This window comes from Gallus gallus, chromosome Z (genome assembly GCF_016699485.2).
Source record: "Gallus gallus isolate bGalGal1 chromosome Z, bGalGal1.mat.broiler.GRCg7b, whole genome shotgun sequence".
Taxonomy (NCBI): domain Eukaryota; kingdom Metazoa; phylum Chordata; class Aves; order Galliformes; family Phasianidae; genus Gallus; species Gallus gallus.
In genome coordinates this window covers 72,333,041-72,354,218 of record NC_052572.1, presented here as the reverse complement: position 1 = coordinate 72,354,218, position 21,178 = coordinate 72,333,041, and the positions used below count along the sequence as shown (strand labels likewise).

The following is a 21,178-nucleotide window of genomic DNA, read 5'->3' as shown; positions in this document are numbered from 1 at the left end:
TCATGTTCAGTCTAGTGCTCATGTTCAATCAACACCCCCAGGTCCATTTCCTCTACACAGTCTTCCAGCTACTCTACCCCAAGCCTGTAGTGTTGCCTGGGGTTGTTGTGGCCAAAGTGCAGGACCCGGCATTTGGTCTTGTTGAATCCCATTCCATTGGCTTCAGCCCAAGCATTTACAAAACTCTGACAGTTGTCTTTACAGCTAAAAAGTCATGGGGCTTACTTTGCCACTCCTTGTTAGCATCACCCATCCCATACTTCAGTCACTTGTTGGCTTTTCTTGAATCTCTTCTACATGTTTGCCTTTTCTTTTTGGCCTTTTTTTCTTGGCCTTTTTTTCCACTGAAGTGCTGTGTGGCTGAGAGAGATAGTGAGCATGAAAGCCAGATGTTCTGCAACTAAACTTAATTTTTCATTGTTTTTTTTTGGCACTGAATTGAGGAATATTTGCATTGTGTGTCACTTGTTTTACATATATATACATATAAAATTATCACTTTTATATATATATATATATAAATTATCATTATTGTTATTTCTCTCTTCCTTTTCTGACTTAGTAGACAGTTTTATCTCAACATACAATTCTCCTTTTTTTTTTCCAATTTTTCTCCTCCATCCCACAGTGAGGGGGAAGACTGAGTGAAAAGCTGTGCAGTGTTCAGCTGCTTACTGCTTAAGACACAACAAGCAGGATATAAATTCCTCCTTCATCCCAGTTAAAATCAACTATGCAGCATTTTTAAGAAACGATTCTTTCTACAAGTATACAATGTAAACGTAATTATCCCACTGAGTTCTTCACTGGCTGCTTAAGAAACAGAAAAACAAGATAGTAGGTGACAGAAATAATCTGTTCATGTAGGTGAACAGGTTTTTTTGCAGCCTTTTTTTGGTGATTAAGTAGTAGAAGGTCAAATACTCCTTTAGCCATCTGCTTCCACTATGCTCTGCTTATCTCCTCATTAACAGAAGCAGTGTCACCCACCATGTTCTCTGACTGCTTCATACAATATACCAGCAGTCTAACTGAGCCAAACATGCTGGCTGCGCAAACCAGCTCATTCATCCCTCTGAACTAATTGCATCCTCTGGCCCAAGTTAATGCAATACTTTTTCTGTATTAGCTTTGCAAACCACAGCAGCTGTTGCAAGAAAGCCTGTAGTGCATACCCTAATGCTTCTGGACTCTTTCTCAGTGGTGACTATGCAAAACATCCTAGACTAATGCGCTTCTCTAAAGGGTGCCAACTGATGGCATAGAAAACACAATCATTACTATCATATATAAACTACAGAAGTCACCTTAGGCCATATGTCTCGTAAGTTCCTGTTACAAAGTTTAACCAAGCCCATTATTTTTCATTAAAAAAATATCAGACAAAAAGAATGATTCTGCACCAAGACGTAAATGTAAATATTTCTTATAAAGGTAATATGTGATAGCTGTTTCCTCTCAGGTGCTCTGGAAGAGTAGAGTCAACATTTCTTCAGACATCCCCTTAAAAAAAAAAAAACAAACCCAACACTTTTAACAAACTAACTTTTCACTGATATTTTTAACTTTTAATATGAATTTAAAAGAACAATAGAATTTAATAAAACATCATACACCATCTTTAAAATCATTCAGTATAACAGCTCATATTACACAAAATCGGTGAACCTGTGAAGGAACACAATTAAATGTGGTCTTCTAACGCCTACAATTTAATGTCTTTTTGTATATCTTGCAGTTAAGAAGTTGTAACCATCTCACTATCAGAAAAAGCCTTTCCTTCAGTTTTAACAGTCTGTATTTCATTTACAGGTAACCCCCATAGGAATCAAATCACTTTAACATCTCCATTAGATTTACCTCACTCTCTTTCTACAATAACAAACTTCCAAATTCCAGATCCAATGACATTCTGATCACTGTGATCTTGCAAAACTGCATTACAAACCTGGACTTGCAAAACATGAAACAAAAATATTCAGCAGAGAATCATTCACAGAATATTTAGACACAAATTATAACGTACATTTGCCCATGAGTGACACTCACTTTCTTTCCACCTAATTCCAGCGTAAATATTTCTTTAACTGAATGTACAGGAAACTATCACAGCCCGAAAGTAGGAGGAACCACACACTCAGAAAAGGAGTCAACAGCAATGAATCCGCAACCCTGCACCTCTGCCATTACAGCCCAAGTTTGGACTTAATATTGTACTACCAGAACTGCACAAGAAAAGAAGAAAAAACACTCAAACTGCTAAATACAACCTTTAAGCTTTGATAAAAGAGATGAAACTCAATTAGGTGACACTTCAACAGTGCACAACTTTTTTTCCTGCAGGAAGCTGCATATGCACTTGAGTTTCTAACTAACAATATCACTACAAGCTATGGAGGGCTGAAAGTGATCTAAATAACTGCAAGTATCATCTGGCCTATATTTAAAAAAATAAAACCAAATATTGTCTTTAGTTCTGGTATTTCGTAACAAACATCAGTTGTTACTAACCATCAGTTTCAAAACTACCTTAATCCATACATTAATTCTTAATACCTCAAGAGTCATTGTGCTCTTTGTTTTCAAAAGAATTTAAACTAAAGCAGAAGTTGCTATGGTATCCCAGTAGGATAAGATAAAGGCTAAGTAAGAGCAGAATTTACACAGATACCATATTCACCCAGTGCTATGATTGCCAGTTTAAGCCAAATACTTCAGTTTTGTACATAATACAGATCCTTTTCATGTCACTGCATTTACATTATGCATCTATCAGGTTTTTTGCTCTGTTGGAGATTTCAATTTTGTGCTTAAAGAACTTTTCATTTTTTAGCTATTATGAAAGTGGTTTGGCAATAACCCTTCTGATTTTTTAGTGCTCAATGAATTCTGCTGGTTTGTGCATGTCTGACTGCATTTTTTATATTCATTCAATAAAGTTAGGATCTTAGCACAGGGAAAAAAATTCCCCGTACTGCAGCATGAAGCTATTTAAAGAAAGTGTCTGAAAAATACTTTATTTCCAATACCTTTCCTTAGTGGAAATATGACATCATGTTATGTCCTAATTTTCTCAATTATACTGAAGCTGTTGCAATCAAACACTGCTTCACTGCCTTTGTTTTTTTTGTTTGTTTGTTTTGTTTGTTTGCTTTTCTCTTTTAACAGTAATTTGGAACAATGAAGCAGTGAGAAGTAAGTGCTAAGAAGGAATAAAATAAAATGAGCTTAACTTCATTGCGAACCTAAGCTAAACAAATCAACTGAAGTACTACAGGTACAATAACTGGCAAAATATTAGCTTTTTTATGAGCAAAGAAATACCACCAATTTCCTTCACATTCTGATATTTTTATTTCACTAGGTCATTTAGAAAATGAGGTTACCTTACATATTAACTTTTGATTGGACAAAAACAAATTTGAGGATAATACCAAACAAGAAATCGGTTCCACAGCAGCAATGTGCTTACATAGTAAAGTTGAAAATGCTAAAGAACAGGAAGTGAAAAACAAGATCATCAGACAGCTTCTTCAAGTCACGCATCTCAGCAGCTCAGCAGTACTGTGAAAGAGGAGTAATCTAAGCCCAGTAAGAAAAACTCAGAAGTTACTCTCCCCAGTATAATAAAAGAGAAATGACAAAGATACCAAGCAGAAGAAATAGTTGACAAAATGGAAAATCTATACGCTCCAGACTTAATATAAATGATCTGCCAAAATCAGTGACTATGGACAGGCAGAACTAGTAGTTACATGGTGAAACAGCTCACATGACTGGAACGCTGTCATGGATGGCTGTACACAATTTGGGAACAGCAGGCCACCATGGTGAGGCAGTGGAGTGCTCTTTATGTGAGAGAACAGCTGAAATGTATTGAGCTCCATCTAGGGATGAATGACTGGAGAGCTTACGGGTGAGAATTAAAGGACAGGCCAGCATGGGTTACACCACTGCAGGTGTTTACTACAGGCTGCCTGATCAGAAGGAGGAAGCTGATAAAGCATTCAACAGACAGCTGGAAGTAGCCTTGTGATCCCAAGCACTGGTATTCATGGGGGACTTCAACCACCTTGATATTTGCTGGCAAAGCAACACAAGCAGGCAGATAAAGTCCAGCAAGTTCCTGCAATCTATGGAAGATAACTTTATGATGCGGATGGTGGTGGAGCCAACGAGGAGAGAGGGGTGCTGCTTGACCTTGTTCTTACTAACAAGGAAGGAACACTTAGGGATGTGAAGGTTGGGGGAAGCTTGGGAGCAGTGACCATGAGACAGTGGAGCTCAGCATCTCATGTGGAAGAAGCAAGGCAGAAAGCAGGATTGCAGTCCTGGACTTCAGGAGAGCCAACTCTGACCTCTACAAATACAGACGTGGAGGTATCCCAGGGGTTAGAGCACTGGGAGATAACGGTGCCCAAGAGAGAGCTGGTTAACATTCAAACACCATTTTCTCCACACTCAAGATGGGTGCATCCCTAAGAGAAAGAAATCAGGCAACGGTGGCAGGAGTCCTGCATGAAAGAGCAAGAAACTCATGGAAAAACTCAAATGTGAAAAGAAAGTTTACCAAACACAGAAAAAGAGCCTGGACACTTGAGAGGAATACAGGAATTTTCAGGGCATGTAGAGATGCAGCAAGGATAAATTGTAGAGAACCTGCTTTAGCAGAGGAGTTGGACTAGAAGAACTCCAGTGGTCCCTTTCAACTTCTACCAGAAGACAATCCAACTGCCAGCAGAAAAAAAAAAAAAAAGTTAAAACAATGATCAAGTTCCAGCTTTATAGGAGAAAATGGCATGAACCTTAGACCTTCAAAGAATGTAGAACAACAGAACAGAAAAACTCAAGTCAGTTTTAAAATGACTGGATGAATAAAACAACACTTCAGAAAACATGTGATACACTTCTACTTGTACCAGCTTCTGCAGATTGCCTCTCTCACATGCAGCCATTGAGTGGAAGTTCTGCCAGCAACAAGGGCATAGGAGAATGGAAGCAAAAAGGAAGGCTATCGTAAACATCCAAGCTATAGCAACAAGGGACACTAATCGCACTACAAATTAACATGAAAGATTTATTGTGAAATACTGGGCTTGAATTAGAGTGCAACTCTAACCATCAGATCTTATTTTTCAAGATATCAATCCATTTCATATTATCATAGAAGCATATACTCTATTGAGTTGGAAGGGACAATTAAAGGTCATCTAGTCCAACTCCACTGCAGTGAACAGGGACACCTACAGGTAGATCAAGGTTCTCAGAACCTGGTTCAGCCTGGCCTTGGATGTGTCCAGGGTCACAGCATCTACCAACCCTCTGTACAACCTGTTCCACTGCTTTACTACCCTTAGTGTAAAAAAACTTTTTTCCTATATCCAGTCTAAATCTCCCCTCTTTCAGGGGATTTCCCCTTGTCCTGTCACAACAGACCCTGCTGAAGAGTCAGTCCCCTTCTTTCATATAGCCTCCTTTTAGATACTGAAAGACTGCTATCAGATCTCCCTGGCCTTTTCTTCTCCAAGCTGAACAATCTCAACTCAGCTTGTCCACACAGGGAAAGCATTCTATCCCTTGAATCATTATTGCGGCCCTCTATATGCACTCCAATAGGTCCACATCTCTCCTGTACTGAGGACTCCACGTCTGGACGCAGTACTCCAGGTGAGGCATCACCAGAGCAGAGCAGAGCAGAGGGGCAGGATCACCTCTCTCACCCTGCTGACACACTGCTTTTGATGCAGCTCAGAATACAGCAGGCCTTCCGGGTCATGAGGGCACACTGCTGGCTCATGACCAGCTTGCCATCCACCAGGACCCTGAAGTCCTTTTTGGTAGAACTGCGCTCTATCTATTCCTCCACCAGATTGTATTGACTGTGGGGGCTGCTGCAACCCAGGTGCAAGATTTTGCACTCGGCTTTGTTGAACCTCAGGATGTTCCCTTTGGCTCACTGCTTAAGCCTATCTAGGTCACTTTAGGTAGCATTTCTCCCATCTGAAAAAATAAAAAATAAAAAGCAAAAGCACAAGAATAATTAGTGAACATAAATAGGCTGTGAAAAGTGTATTTTCAGGAATACTTTTTGAATTGTTAAACAGCCACTTTACAGAATTACGATTATTGATGTTTGACTCCTGTGGCAAATTCAGTAGCTTCCAGCTACAGGGATTATGCACAAAAACACTTTTGAACTTAAAGGCAAGTCACGTATCAGTGATCAGGTATGCCAGCATAAGACAAATGATCTGCAGAATTTGAAATGAATTGCAGTGAAATAAATTCCATAAAATCTATTCATAGAGCTGCAGTTAAATTAAAATACATTAAAATGAATCCCATAAGTTCCTAGCTGCAAATTCCATCTTCTTCTGAAGCCAAAACGATTGGACTAAAACCAAGAATCTACTCTTCCATTTCACTTACACTAATATAGCTTGATTGCTAAGAGCTTAGAAGCAATTCCCTTATTTGATAACAAACAGATTTCATCACCTAAAGCAAATTATTTATAACTTAAGTAGTTACAGTAGTAGGTTTTTCTTTTTTTTTAATCAGCAGCATGCTGAAAAACAGTATTCCGTTTAAACTATTCAAACTTTACAGTCAACAGGGGCTTGGATTTTTGAAGTTTTTCATTTTGCCTCTCTTGCCCCAGAAGAGTTAGTCAGATTTTCACTGATGAAAAGGTGATCCAATGATGAAATGTCTTCTGTTAGTAAAAATGTCAATGGTAACCCTTTTTCACAATTTTTATATACTTTATATATATTTTATATATATATATATATATATATATATAATATATTTTATAATTTATATTTATATATACAAATATACTTTTAATAACATTCCTGAAAGAAAAAGAATAGGGAAAAGGTACAATTGGACAAATCCTATTCTCATGGAAGTACATAAAAAAGAAAAACAAAATCTAACCCAGCCTGCAGTATTCGAGTACATACTGAAAAACATTCCTCTAAGTGGCACTATTATAATAATTCACAGGAAGAAACATCTCAGAGACACTATGCCATCTACAAGAAACCAAGAGATAAGGACAAAATACTTCCTTCTGTTTCGATCTGTAGAAAAACCACTCCTACACATGACTTCAGATGGCCAAATTGAGCTAGCTGATGAAACAAATACTTCAGAACACTCACACAAGAGTTCAGATGAAAATCCTGCACTAGACAGAAGTTTCAAAAAAGTACAATAAACAAGGAACAGCACACAAGCTATGAACTAGAACAAAGACTGACACAAGTCCTACTCAAGGGCTGAGTGCACTGCCTTTGACAGCTCAAGCTGCTGTGCATCTTTTCATTACAGAGGGCCAGAGGCCATTAAACTCTCCAGGGTACAGGTGCTCTATCTCGCTATTTCTGTATCAGTAAGAGAGCTGGTAAGGAACAAAATCAAGTATCTTGTAAGAACCAACACAACAGGAATCCTAAAGCAATGGCACCACTGACCTTCAGGCATCAATTTGAATTCCAAACAAATTCAAACCTATGGTATTACAGACAAGTTCTAGTCACATCAGAAACAAAGTTTGACCAGTTTCAGCATGCTCCATTGACAAGCATATGACAGAACTCATTAAAAAAAAAGTCATGTTTCCTTTCAAAAACTCACAATCAATCAAACCACTAAAATTTTCAAGCTTCCAGATTTAGAAGCTTGAAAAGCAGCAGAAGTCTTTATTATGAATGACGCACAGCATACAAAAACGACAAATAAGCATAATGGGAGCTTTTTATAGAAAATCCACTTCTAAAATTCTAAAATCTATTTCTAAATTCAGGTGTTTAACCCAGAGAAATCATTGTTATACAAAATGAAGTGCCACCTACTGTGTTTACATAACATGAATATAAACGAGTTCAATCTAATAATAGGAGAAATTCGATCCTCAATGTCAGTGACTCAGTTAGACAAATCTAAGTTTTACTTTCAAAACTTACATTCAAGACTGCTGTGTTAAAGCCACACTCAGGTATCTCCTAAAAAAATTCCTTGAAAAGAAGTTGTATACCTTTTATGAATGCAGCAAAAAGAACATATGTCCATTAATGTTGTTATATTAATATCAATGGTATTGTCATATCGGCAGAGAGAGCTGCAATAATTGCATAAACACAGCATAAGACATCAATAGTTTTTAATGTGGAAAGCAAGTTTGTGAAAATGACTGTGGGATTTTCATGAGACTATAAAATTCTACTTTCACCTTCTCTGTAAGTGCAATGTAAAATACTCAGCCAGGAAAAGAATGCTTGTTTCACTGCGCCTGGTCTAACACTTTTGGTAAGAGCAAAAATTTTCAACACAAACTCATTTTCAATTTTATAAAAAAAATGATACACTGAAGTTGTGTTAAATAAAAAAAAAATCAAATGACAAAATGAAAAAAATAAACCAATGTCAAGTCAACTTTCTCATAACCTCATGCTTTTTTTCATCATTGTTTAAGTTCTCCTTATCAGCTGGTTCCAATTGAAAAGGAAAAGATTTCCACTCATTTCCTTAACTAAAACACTATTTCTGAGCTGGTCAGAAAGTAAACATCTATTATACACACATCTTTAATTTGCATATAATAACTTACCTGCCTGGGAAATCGGAAGAGAGAATTTTTGTAAAATATATCTTTAGCCTGGCTCCATGTTCCATCGATGATGATCATAACCGGTGGGCCAGAAGACATCACGGTGACTTCTTCCAAATTGGTTGCTTCAGCTCCAGGATACAAAATAAGAGTACTGGGATTTCTGCATACAGCTGCTAGCTCAGGATACCTTCAATGCACACACAGAAGAAAACAATAATTACTACAAGTGTCCATGACAAACATGTATCTCCAGATATTCTGTATTACTAAATCCAGTTAGTCTCCTCCAAAGTTAGTTTGAGTTTCAAAAAAAGGTCCATCACTCAGTTACTAATCTCTCTTTCCAACAGTTCGAGAAAAAGTATTGGAGTACCGTGTCCAGTTCTGGAGTACGCAGCACAAGGCAGTGGAGCTGTTGGAGTGGGTCCAGAAGAGGGCCACAAAGATAATCAGAGGGCTGGAGCACATCCTCCACAAGGACAGGCTGAGGGAGCTGGGGCTTTTCAGCCTGGAGAAGAGAAGGCTGCAGGGGACCTTATAGCAGCCTTCAGGAACCTGAAGGGAGCCTCCAGGAAAGCTGGGAAGGGACTTTTTATAAGGGCAGGTGGTGACAGGATGAGGGGAAATGGCTTTAAACTGGAAGAGGGGAGATTTAGATTAGATATTAGGAAGGAATTCTTTACTGTGAGGGTGGTGACATACTGGAACAGGTTGCCCAGAGAGGCTGTGGATGCCCCCTCCCTGGAAGCACTCAAGGCCAGGCTGGATGGGGCTGTGAACAGCCTGATCTAGAGGGAGGTGTCCCTGCCTATAGCAGTGGGTTGGAACTAGGTGATGTCCCTTCCAATCCAAACCATTCTAAGTACTGACGCCTCCCTTCAGTTCTTAGGAGGAAGTAAAAAAAGCCACAAAAGAAATCATGGAAAACATTAATGAAATAATCTGTCAGGAACATTTTCCAATACTTTAAGTCTGAGAATATCCTCCAAAATATATTTGAACCCAAGATGTTTTGAACTGTTTACTAGAATTTAATATATGTATTCTAGTAAAATTTGTTCAAGTGCTCAACACAGAGTTATTACACTTTCCTCATTTTCAACCTTGTATATATAAGGAATAACAGCAATCCTGACTCATGTCTACAGGAAGTTTTTGAGAATTTCATCATTTCAATTTTATTTACTACTATTTCTACTGTTACCATCCCAAAATGTACACATTCTCTTCTTCCTTCTTGTAAATATAGCAATACAATCAGAAATTCCAAGCTATCCTCTATTAAGTGTTAATATACACCGAAATTCCTTTAGTTTTTGCAAGACACTACTGTAAGTTAGTTTATAAAATCTGTGAGAAGCATTATTATTAAAGTATCACATTGGAGATCTTAAAAAAAACACCTAGTAAGAAAGATTAGATGGCATGGGAGAATCTGAGAAAAAGCTAGTAACAAAGACTGTATTACTTGTCTTGAAGATTAGGGAAGAAAGCAATGCCTAATAATGATTTTTGAGTTGATATATAGTAGGTGCACTTCTAACTTGTGCAACCCATTAGCATTCTCTGGGGACATGTGTGAAAACAGATTTCTATCAGCTTTAGGCTTCAACACAATTGCACTGCCTAGGACACTGAGATTCTGAGCTTAAGACCAAAAATGAAAGAGGAAATGAATTCAGTGTGCCAATAGGTTCAGATCCGGTATACCAATATTTGATCATTCTCAGTTCCCAAGCAAACAATCGAGGCTGATTTAACAATACATAGTTAATTACTGAAAAGAATATTTACTATAAAAAGAGTAGCAATATTTACTTACAAAATAAACAGTATAAGAAGTGTAAACAGAGACAGGAAATACGTGAGGTAAGTCTGTGGCAAATAGAACAACATGGAAATTTACCTGCCCACCATTTTTTTTTAATCTAACTTTCATTATCACTTTAGTTTAAAGAAAAATCATGCTACATAAAATCAGAGCCAAGGGGTATCACACTACAGGCTACACTGTACTCAAGGTTTAAATCTACATAATTGTTCACTAATTTCAGGTGTTTGTTCTGAGAGCCCAAACCCTCAGAAGTGCTAGGTACCTTAATTGAGGGTTGAGAGAGCTTTCCAATAATTAACAACTCTTAGGTAGTAGAAAAAAATGTCTTTGAAATTGGTGTTTAGCCTTGAAGGCAGGAGAAAATGCAAATTTTCTCTTAATACCAATGCAAAACCATAATCATTTTGCAGCACTGCAAGTCATGTTTTGCTTTTAAACAAGTGCTAAAAAGATGACACTGTGTACAAACATACAATATTTAACTCAGTGCATGGTTAAATTTAATAACAACTTCTTTCATGTAGGGTACACTTATTACATACTTTGACTTTCTTTTTTTTAACTTTAAGGATTTCTTACTTTTCCTAACAAATTATTTAAAGACCATATGTACATATAGGTTAGTACTAATGTAAGAAATTGTAAGAAATGTAAATATTTACATCATAAAAAGAATGAAAATACAGTAAAGAAATGAAAGTCATGTAAATAAAGCATTTCAAAATGCTAACACACATAGAAATCCAAGATGATCAGGCTTGCGAACACCTGAGGAACATGAACATCCGCAAGTCTGCAGGTACTGATGAAGTGCACCCCAGAGTCCTGATGGAACTGGCTGATGTTGTCACCAAGACACTCTCAACGATATTTGAATAGTCATGGAAGTCAGGTGAAGTCCCTGGTAACTGGAAAAAAGGCAATATCACACCTATCCACCAAGAACAGTGGAAAGAATGACCCAAGAAACTATTGACCCATCAGTCTCACTTCTATGACAAGAGATATCATGGAACAGATCTGCCTGTAAGCAATGCTAAGGCACAAAGAAGACAGTGAGGTGTCACAGGAGAACCAGCACGGCTTCACCAAGGGTAAATCCTCTTTAATCAACCTAGTGGTCTGCTATGATGGTGTAACTGCATCAATGGACAACAGAAGTGCCACTGATGTCATCTACCTCGACTTAACAATGCCCTTGATACGGTACCCAACCACATCCTTCTCTCCTAATTGGAAAGATGTGGATTTATGGGTGGACTGTTTGATGGACAAAGAACTTGCTGCAGAATTGAATCCAGAGAGTGGTGGTCAATGGCTCAATGTCTAGATGGAGATCAGTGGTGAGTAATGTCCCCAGGGGTCAGCGCTGTGACTAATACTGTTAAATATCTTCATTAATGTCATCCACAGTGGGGTTGAGTGCACCCACAGCAAGTTTTTAGGTGACACTCCAAGGTGTGGGGTGCAGTCGACATGCTCAAGGGACAGGATGCCATCCTGACAGGCTGAGCAGCGGGCCCAGGAGAACCTCATAAGGTTCAACAAAGCTAAGTGCAAAGTCTTGCACCTTCATTATCAATACAAGCTTGAGCGTACTGGTGGATGGGAAGCAGGACATGAGAATGCAGTGTGCCCTCACAGCCCAGAAAGCCAACCATATCTTCGGCCGCAACAAAAGAAATGTGGCCAGCAAAGCGAGGGAGGTAATCCTGCCTGAGCTGGTGAGGTCTCACCTGCACCCAGATGTGGAGTCCTCAGTGCAGGAGAGTCATGAACCTGTTGGAGTGCATCCAGAGGAGGGCCACAAAAATGATCCAAGGGATGGAACACCTCTCCAACGAAGACAGGCTGAGAGAGCTGGGGCTGTGCAGCACAGAGAAGAGAAGGCTCGAAGGAGACCTAAGAGCAGCCTGTCAGTACCTGAAGGGGAGCTATAAGAAAGAATGGGACAGACTCTTTAGCAAAGTCTGTGGTGATAAGACAAGGGGAAATGGTTTCAAGCTTAAAAAGGGGAGATTTAGGCTGGATATAACAAAAAATTATTTTAAAGTGAGGGTAGTGAGGCACCAGAACAGGCTGCCTAGAGATGTGGTGGATGCCCCATCCCTGGGAGAAATTCAAGGTCAGGCTGGACAGGGCTCTGGGCAATCTGATCTGGCTGTAGGTGTCCCTGTTCACTGCAAGGGAGTCGGACTAGATAACGTTTAAAGCTCACTTCCAACTCTTAAGGATTCTATGACTCTATGATTCCCAGAAGCAAAAATGAACACCCAGTTAAAAGCTCCTTAAGAAAACAACACAAGGGGAAATGCAAACATTACATTTGAAGTCCAAGTGTTTGCGATACAATTCACAGGAAAGCAACAGCTTTTGATGGCCTAGTATCTTCAAAGAGCTATCACTGACTTCAACTATCAACTGATTTTATCCTAGAATGACAATCAGCACATACAGAGAGCTATTTAGAGCTATTTAGCTTTCATATTAACAGTTTCTCAGAAATACATGCAACCTTTTCCAGGTTATAGTTCACACAAACAGTACCTGCTGCCATCTGTCACACAGCAACAACATGTAATAGAATACTGGTGGGAAGGTTCAACCTCTATTGCTGTACCCCCACCATCTGTCTCTGACATTTCGCCAACATTATAAAAGAAGAGGCATTACTTTCAGAGCAGCTCTCAGACATATCAACAATATCGGTTTTCACAGCATCTGAACAATAATATGCTTCTGATGTGTTTGCTTTGGTAAACACTGTAATACACTCTATTTAATTACATAGTATTTATGAAGTGCTGCTATTTATTGTGGTAAGAAAGGATTTTGTCTGCTAGTGTCAAATGTTTTCAAAGGAAGCTCACAGGAAATAATTGCAAAAAATTAGCAATTTCAGTGTGACACTGAAATAGAGCTTTTGCTTAATGAGCTCTTTTGAAAACCTTATTCATACTCAAAGCACAACCTTTATTTTTCTACACAAGTTTTGCCTTGCATGCTTAAATTTACAAAAACATGAAGTGAAAGTCTAGGAATTAGATCCAATCTTCTCGGAGCTTTATTTCTAAAAAACCTGCATATAATCCCACTTTAAAATGTTTATATTGGTTTCATTTTGAATACTATTCATTTATTCCAATGTTTAAGTCTGATTTGAGACAAATACTATGGCTTATTAAAAATATAAGAGATAATTTCATTAAATGTTGATGTTTATATTCATGATGACTCTAAAAATACTGAAGGATCTCAAGAGATATTGTAGGATATCTGCCAGCTTTGAATGTCTCCTCAGAGCCACAACAGAAGTAGGTCAGTGCTATGCTACAAATGGAAATGTATTTCTGCAAATTCTTAGGAAGACACATGCCTGATTCCAAGTGTTTGAAACTGTCAAAAGCTATGAGGAGTTGGGTAAGACTCACTAAAGTCTCAGCAGGTTCACAGCTACCTTTTCTGCAAATTCTTTATTTTGGGGTGGCTTTTTTTGTTTTGGTTTGGTTTTGTTTGTTTGTTGTTTTTGCTTCATTGATTGAGTTTTGTTGTTGCATTTAAATCTGAATTATTTTATTTAAATTCATGTATACAATTTTGTAGTTCAACTAGAATTGTACGTGTGGGGGAATGAAACCCAAAGGAAACAGAGAGGTAACATGGGAGCATGGGGAAAGTCAGGAAAACTATGAGCAGTGACTCCAAGATAAACTAGCCCAAGCTCCTGAAGAAATAGCTGAGTTTATGGAAGAAAAATATCACAGAACAGCTTCATACAGCCAGAAATTGGGTCTTCTTGCTTTTCTTGACATCTTTTGGTATACAGAACTTAACAGCTTTTACAATGACTTTTATATCTGCCATGAAGTCATGTAGCTTTGGCAGCTCAGATGAAGAATGGGAATGTTTGTGCAGTTACAGACAAGACAGAGGGACCACATGCTTGACAGCAAAGCCTTCCTTAAGAAGCATCTCCGCAAACAAGTTTGACTGCTAGCTTATAATTTCTGGAGCAATTCAGTGAGATAATTTCCTACTGTAATCATCACTTCCCACCCTTGTTCAGGACATCAACACTTCCAATACTTGAACATGATGATAGCCTACTACAGGCAGACATCTCAAAGACAATGATAAGGCTGGGCATGGTAGGATGCTCTACAATTAGCCCAGGAGGTTAGAATGGCAGAGGAAGAAAGGGGTAAAGTGAAATAGGGCTGCTGGCCAGTGCAGCAGACAAAGCTAAATCATTATCCAACACCTTTTATCCTAGACATTTCTGTAGTACTTTTGTAGAAGCCTTTCTTAATGTGAAGCATGACTAACTTCAGAGAGTTAATGGGGACTTAAATTTTATCTTCCACTTCAATCAGAAGAGTTAACAGGGTGATGGCAGACTCTTTGAAGCTATCAACTCTGAAGAAAAGACTAGAAAGCTGAATTTCTAAACAAGAAGTATTTCTCTTCCTACCTATCAGAGGTTGATTTTTTAAAGAATTTAAAACCCTATCAATCAGCCAGAAAAAAAGAAATGTTATATATGAAAAGAACAGCTGTTCCTCCTGAGCATTTTTAAAGAGGATGCAAAAGAAGGTAGTAACTCCTAGTAGAATGGAAATGAGAACTCATTTCTTAAATTAGGAAAAGAATAATGTAAGAGTATAAAAAGCATCATGAAAACCTTCAGATAACTTGGAACTTCTTTTCTAATCATTTCTACATTGCTAAATCTACTAGACACTCCCCAACATGTTTTCCAAACAAAGAACAACAGAACGAAAGCAAAATAAAATCAAATTTAAAAAAAGGTAATCACAAAGCTGGTGAACAAGACTAACATGAAGCTTGAAGGCAGGATAAAATAAAGAAGTTACTTTTTTTTTATTCCCACAGAACAAGGAAGCACAAACTAAGAGGATGAAGGGCAAAGGATAAAAAAGAAACACAATGAGAACACTACTACACTTATATCAAATCTGTTTGAAGCATAAGAAGTATAAATAAACATGAATTAAGAGACAGTAAACACTTACTTGGATAAGAATGGTTAGAAAAGCACAGCAAAGTCTAAACAGGTAACATCAAATTTAGGTAAAAAATAAGCAAGTTAATTAAAAGCAGAGGAAAAAAAAAACACATTAGTCTGCAACTCAGAAGGAAAAAAAAATGAATAAAATCAGCAATGAGTAAACTTCAAAAAATGAATTCTACAGTTATCCTTTACAACAGAATCATGGGTAGCACAGGAGGCATCAGTAAATAAATCAGCTCTGACTCAAGAATATAAGCCACATCAAAAAGTACTCTACTGCAGTTAAAACACTGTGTCCTTTTTTGTGTGAAAAAATCACACAAGAAAAGCTGGTAAAGGTCTGTGAACAAGAAGAGCAAGAGGGATCAATGCCTTTACAGATAAGCTACAGGAGGGAGAAAATAATCTATTCTCCATGTCTACAGAGGACAGAAAGAGAAATTAGTGTCACTGCAGAAATACAGGTCCACATTCAACAGAAGGAATATCTCAAAAGCTTTCTGATCGTAACAAGGTTAAGTTCGCATGCTAAAAGAAAACAGACCCAGAAATTTCTGCAGATGCTCCAGTATTCAACTGTGTTGATAACATAACTACATACAGTGGATTTCACTTCCACAAGTGTGTAACAGCAGCACCCTCAGCATCTTTCCAGCCCCACTTCTCCAACTTTACAGATACATGTAATAAATATCCAGTGCCAACACTGGTCTTCCCTTTAATTTATTCTTAAATACAGTGGTTTTAAGTAATGAAACTATGCTGGAAAAATATCTTGCATGTATGCATGAAGATACCCCATCAATTCACTGCTGGCACTGTGCTTTTTGTATTTCTACATGTTACTAGCTTTTGAGATTTCATCAAAAATCCAACACAGCCATTAGTTGCATACAGTGGCCATACTATAGAACATATGCTATTGTATTGTCAGTTGAAAACCATCAAGATAATAGAAACTTCTGATTTCTCATAATTTGGTCATAAACAAGGGACTTCACTCATTTCCATACTCCTGCAGTTGGATGACTGTAGGAATATTGATCAACATAATTCACATAAGGTAGTTAAATGAATAAAAATAAAGGCAAGTCTCTATAGTCTCCACACTAAGAAACTGTCCCTCAGGATCAATACTGAAGAATAAGAGAAAAACAGAAAATTGACGTTTTCATAAAAGATACACTAATTTTTCTTTAAGGATAAGTGGTATTTAGTTGCTAATATAATCTGGACTCGTTCATGCTGTTAATCAAATCAGCAAACTCATTTTCTAACTAGTGTTATCTACCTCTCTCACCTTAAAAAGATACTTTTTTATTTACCATTTCCCTTATTTCTGAAATGTTTTCAATTCTTGTTCCATTATGCAGAAGCAATATGAAAGATATGAAGATAATTACTAAAACATGAGTTTTGCTTTCATTTTTAATTAAAATGCACACATCTCAGTGTTTGCACCATCACAGTATTTACTACTAATATACACGATAAACACTGTAAGAATAGAAAATCAACACATCCACATAAAATCTTATTTTATAGAGTATTCTTGATGTTTATTCAGCTACTTGAAGTTTATCTATTTAAACACTGAAAAGAAATCCATACAAATATAGAGGATAGGAACCTAGTCAGAAGAAATTATTTCCCTCCTCCGTTCACCAGACTAAAAAGACAGCTGAGTTTTCGTACAAAGAATACCTTTAACTGATGTAATACCCTTTGCATTATGAGAGAGCTGAATATTTTGGACTCAACGCCCCAGACCTAACAGTCCCCACAACATGTACGCTGTGAAAATATCCTATCTAATTGTCACCTCTGCTGTCCTGTATGGTAACACTGACAGATTATTTTTGACAACGAATGGAATGGCAGCCAAAGGAATTGCCCTGCCAAGAAATGGGAATCAGTGCCATCATCTTGGCAAGTTTTTCATTTGTGAACCTCAATACCAGTTCCCTCAAATACTGAGCAACTTTGTAAATAAGTTCACAGCAAAACAAAGCAAAACCACACAAACCATCCTCCCCAACACACACATAAAAAAAACGGGTTTCTGTATTCTACTGATGGAGACCCTTTTTCTTTAGTCTGCATACAGTACCTTCTTCCTATCTGTGGTTCACAACATCACCTAGAACTTACCAACACATTTTATGATTTATGTAGCTTCAAGTTTAAAAGTGAGAGAACTAATATATAGTTTTCCTACAAAGAAAATGAATATTCTCAATTAACCATGGAGGAACCTAATTTGTATCACGCAGAGCAGTACCTGATATTATTAGATGCTGTAATCATAAACCAAATCAATTCCCGTCTGCACAACAAACACATCCAGACTAAAATCTAATCCTCTCTCAAGCAATATGTGGGAATCGGTCAGAAAGGGAGCCAGACAAACTGCAGTAATGCTAGCAGACTTTTCCAAGCGTTTTTCTTTCTCAAGTTGCCTTTTATGTAACACAATACAGCCACCCATGAGCATTTCTAAATACCTTAATTTCCGTAACAAGGTTTCTCACCCAACCCCCCTCCACAAGGCTGTAAAACTTCTGTTAAGTATTTTTCTCTAATATCTGTAGTGCATATTTGCTACATTTTAGCATGTTAACCATATATACTTTAAAAGCCAGTACTTCTTCAAAGCGCTTGTTTTGTTGAGAAGTAGGACCAAACTGAAACAGAAGGCACCAGAGACAAAAATAATCTTCCATTCCTTCTGCTGGAGAAAAAAAAAAAAAGAAAGAAAGATAGAAATAAAAAAAATACATTAAAAAAAAAAAGACATTTATAAACCTACAGTCCTTTAACGATAGGAAAAGGTCATACCACACCTTAATTCTAGCCCAGTGTATGACCAGAAAACAAAGCAGAAAATTGTAGAGTATTCAAAGCACGGCTTCTCAATACAGCAAAATATCCAAGCAAATTTGGAACTGAAGCCCAGGAAGAAAAGCACATATTTTAAATGGCAGCCACAATTAATACACCTAGAAATGCCACATCCCATTAAACAAATGGCACCCACAAGTGTTCCTCTAAAAAGATTTCAAGTTTTGCATGAGGGAAGTAATGCACCTATTTCTCATTTGTAACCTGGGTTAATGCAATTTACTTCACTGTTACTAAGAAGAGTCCGTGACAAATGATTTCCCAAATGAAACAAATGAAATATTAATAATGTTAGACAACTTCTGCTTTCTATTCATTGCGCAAAAAAAGTTCAGTTCAAATTTCATCCTCAGTTCACAAAGTTTTTTGGTGGGATTGGCCCAGAGGAATCATTTTACAGTGAACAAGGACCATGACATCACTATTACAGAGCTGGACAGACATGGGCATTGGTCATTATGTTCACGTCCTGCAGCCCCTGGAGAGTAGGGAAAGAGGGTGAAAGGGAAGGAGTAGCAGAGTGGAACACCTGTGTGCTGACTGCCAAGCTGAAGGCTTGCAGCATTCAAGGCAAAGTAGGCAGGAAAAGCGTTATCCAAACTAGACTGAGGAATCTGAACTTTGATATGGTCAAGTACAGTTTCAGAAGTAAATAGGCAATAAATCGAAATCTCCAGCTGCATCTACTTGATGATTCAGATAAAGAAAAGAAGCTGAAAATCTAGTTTAGTAAACAGACTCACTGAAGCACATGAAAAAGCCTAATAAGAACGTCTACTTGAATGAAGAAAGAAACATGCCTTATAAATAGCTTTAAATTATTTGATAAGTGGTTGATTCTGTAAGAGTATTTTTATTTGTCAACAAGCATGAAAAAGTACCATGTCTACAGCATGTAATTACCAGAAACAGCTTTACAAAACTGACAGAAATAAGTTGTGTTTTATCACTTCAATCCTGCTTGAAAAGGCTCAATTCATTTATGGCCAAAATTACTGCACTGTGGCAGAGCAAGTACCAATACAGTACAGAACATATTGGAGATTTCTGCAGCTTGATTTCTGAGAGCAGTGTAAATAAACATGCAATTGCTCCATCTCATAAACAAGAAGTTGGTGGAGGCAGAGATGGTTGAATTGGTTTTCCTGTTAGTGATCATTCATTGAAGTATATAATTTTACCACAGTGCACAGAATTTGCAAACTAGAGAAGTGTGACTATTTGCAGAGGGAGGTTTAAGAAGAGAAGGAGACTAGCATTTGAGTAAACAAATAAACAACAACAACAAAAAAACAGATCAAAATCAGTCCTCCCAAAGTGTGACTAAGTATTAAATGAAATTCAAAAGCAGTAGTAACATGGCATTTTACATATACATTTTCTCTGTGCATGTGCAGAGCCTGAAATTTAGATCTTGTAAAGCTAACTTATTACTGAACATATTTCAGAGAGCAGACGTTAGGATTTGGTCTTCCCTTCAAGTGTGCCGGCATTTTGGACAAATGGGTATCATGGACTCATTTTATCTCCTTAATCACTGCCACCACGCAACCTTACCAATCCACTTGCAGTCTGGTAGTCTTTCTTTTCTGGAGTCCTCTCAGAGCAAATTAACTCACAAGAAATGGGCTTCACCAAAAGATGTTTACATACACATCAACTTACTGCTAGTAGTTCCCAAGTCAGAACGCCGGGACATTGGAGAAACAGCCTATGCCCCTTCTTATAGGCTATTTTTCAATAAATCCACCAAAAAATTTTCCAAGTGTCATCTTTTGAATACCACTTGTTATTAAGGAGATATAATGTGCAAAAACAATTTTTGCTAGTGAAGTAGAGGGAGAAAGAAAAGGATGGATATTCAGTATTCCCATGTTCTGACTGTGATCAGATTTGATTCAGGAAACACTCATTGTTGCATATGTAATCATACACTAACATACTTAGAAAACCTCAAGCAAGATATACTAAAAAATCTATCTTGTAAATTAGTATAGCAAATAAATACACAGTACAACTGCATTCACAAGCTGCAGGTATAAATTCTTAAGCAATAATTTGCAGTATTCAAGCAATGAAAACTCTTACCTTTTGAGACTAGACCTCAGAGAAACTGTAAAAACAAAACTGAAGTGAGCTAATCCCCTATCAAAGGATTAACAAACCTGATGCAAAATGGATTATAGAAGGAAGTAAGAAACCTATAATAATAATAGAGATCAGAAACATCAAATACTTTATCAGGAGCTTGACACGATTCTATATGCGCATAATAACATTTATGGCAAATTGATTTTTTAGGAAAGATGAAGCAGGGGCTAATTACCTCTTCAATTGTTTTCAGGAAAACTAAAACAAGTCTGAATAGATATATGGAAAAAAATCTGAAAAATAATAAAAAAGAAACAGACGTCTTTGGGTAAAAGGAGGTGTGAGGACACATTTCAACAGTGAATGGGATGACAGGACATCAGACAAAGAAAAGCTGTAAAAGCAACAAGCTTATTTTCAGTCTGACAACAGGAGATAGCATTCTTACTTGTCAAACGATCAGGACAAAGTAGTTCAATAAGCTGAGAAAACAGTTGATCTGTAGGATTTTCAATAGGCTTTCATGGGAAAAGACTTATATTTGTCAAGGTCAAAGAAAAACATGCTACAATATTTGCAACACATGAAAGTCAAGATAAGAATTTTAATCTCAAGCTTAGCAGTCACCAGAACATGTCAGAAAATTATGACCTCTCATTCTATTCCAAAGGAGATTTGCAAGTTTTCCATATTTGGGTAA

The 21,178-nt window shown here is 37.4% G+C and overlaps 1 protein-coding gene across 3 annotated transcripts in view; it reads right to left on the bottom strand.

Moving 5' to 3' along the window:
* DTWD2 (DTW domain containing 2) overlaps positions 1-21,178 on the bottom strand; it is a 74,863-nt gene that overhangs the window by 20,899 nt on the left and 32,786 nt on the right. For all 3 annotated transcript variants that reach the window (NM_001031442.1, XM_040655598.2, XM_046905428.1), the window contains 1 exon segment: positions 8,618-8,807. In NM_001031442.1, coding sequence (NP_001026613.1) covers positions 8,618-8,807 — 190 coding nt within the window.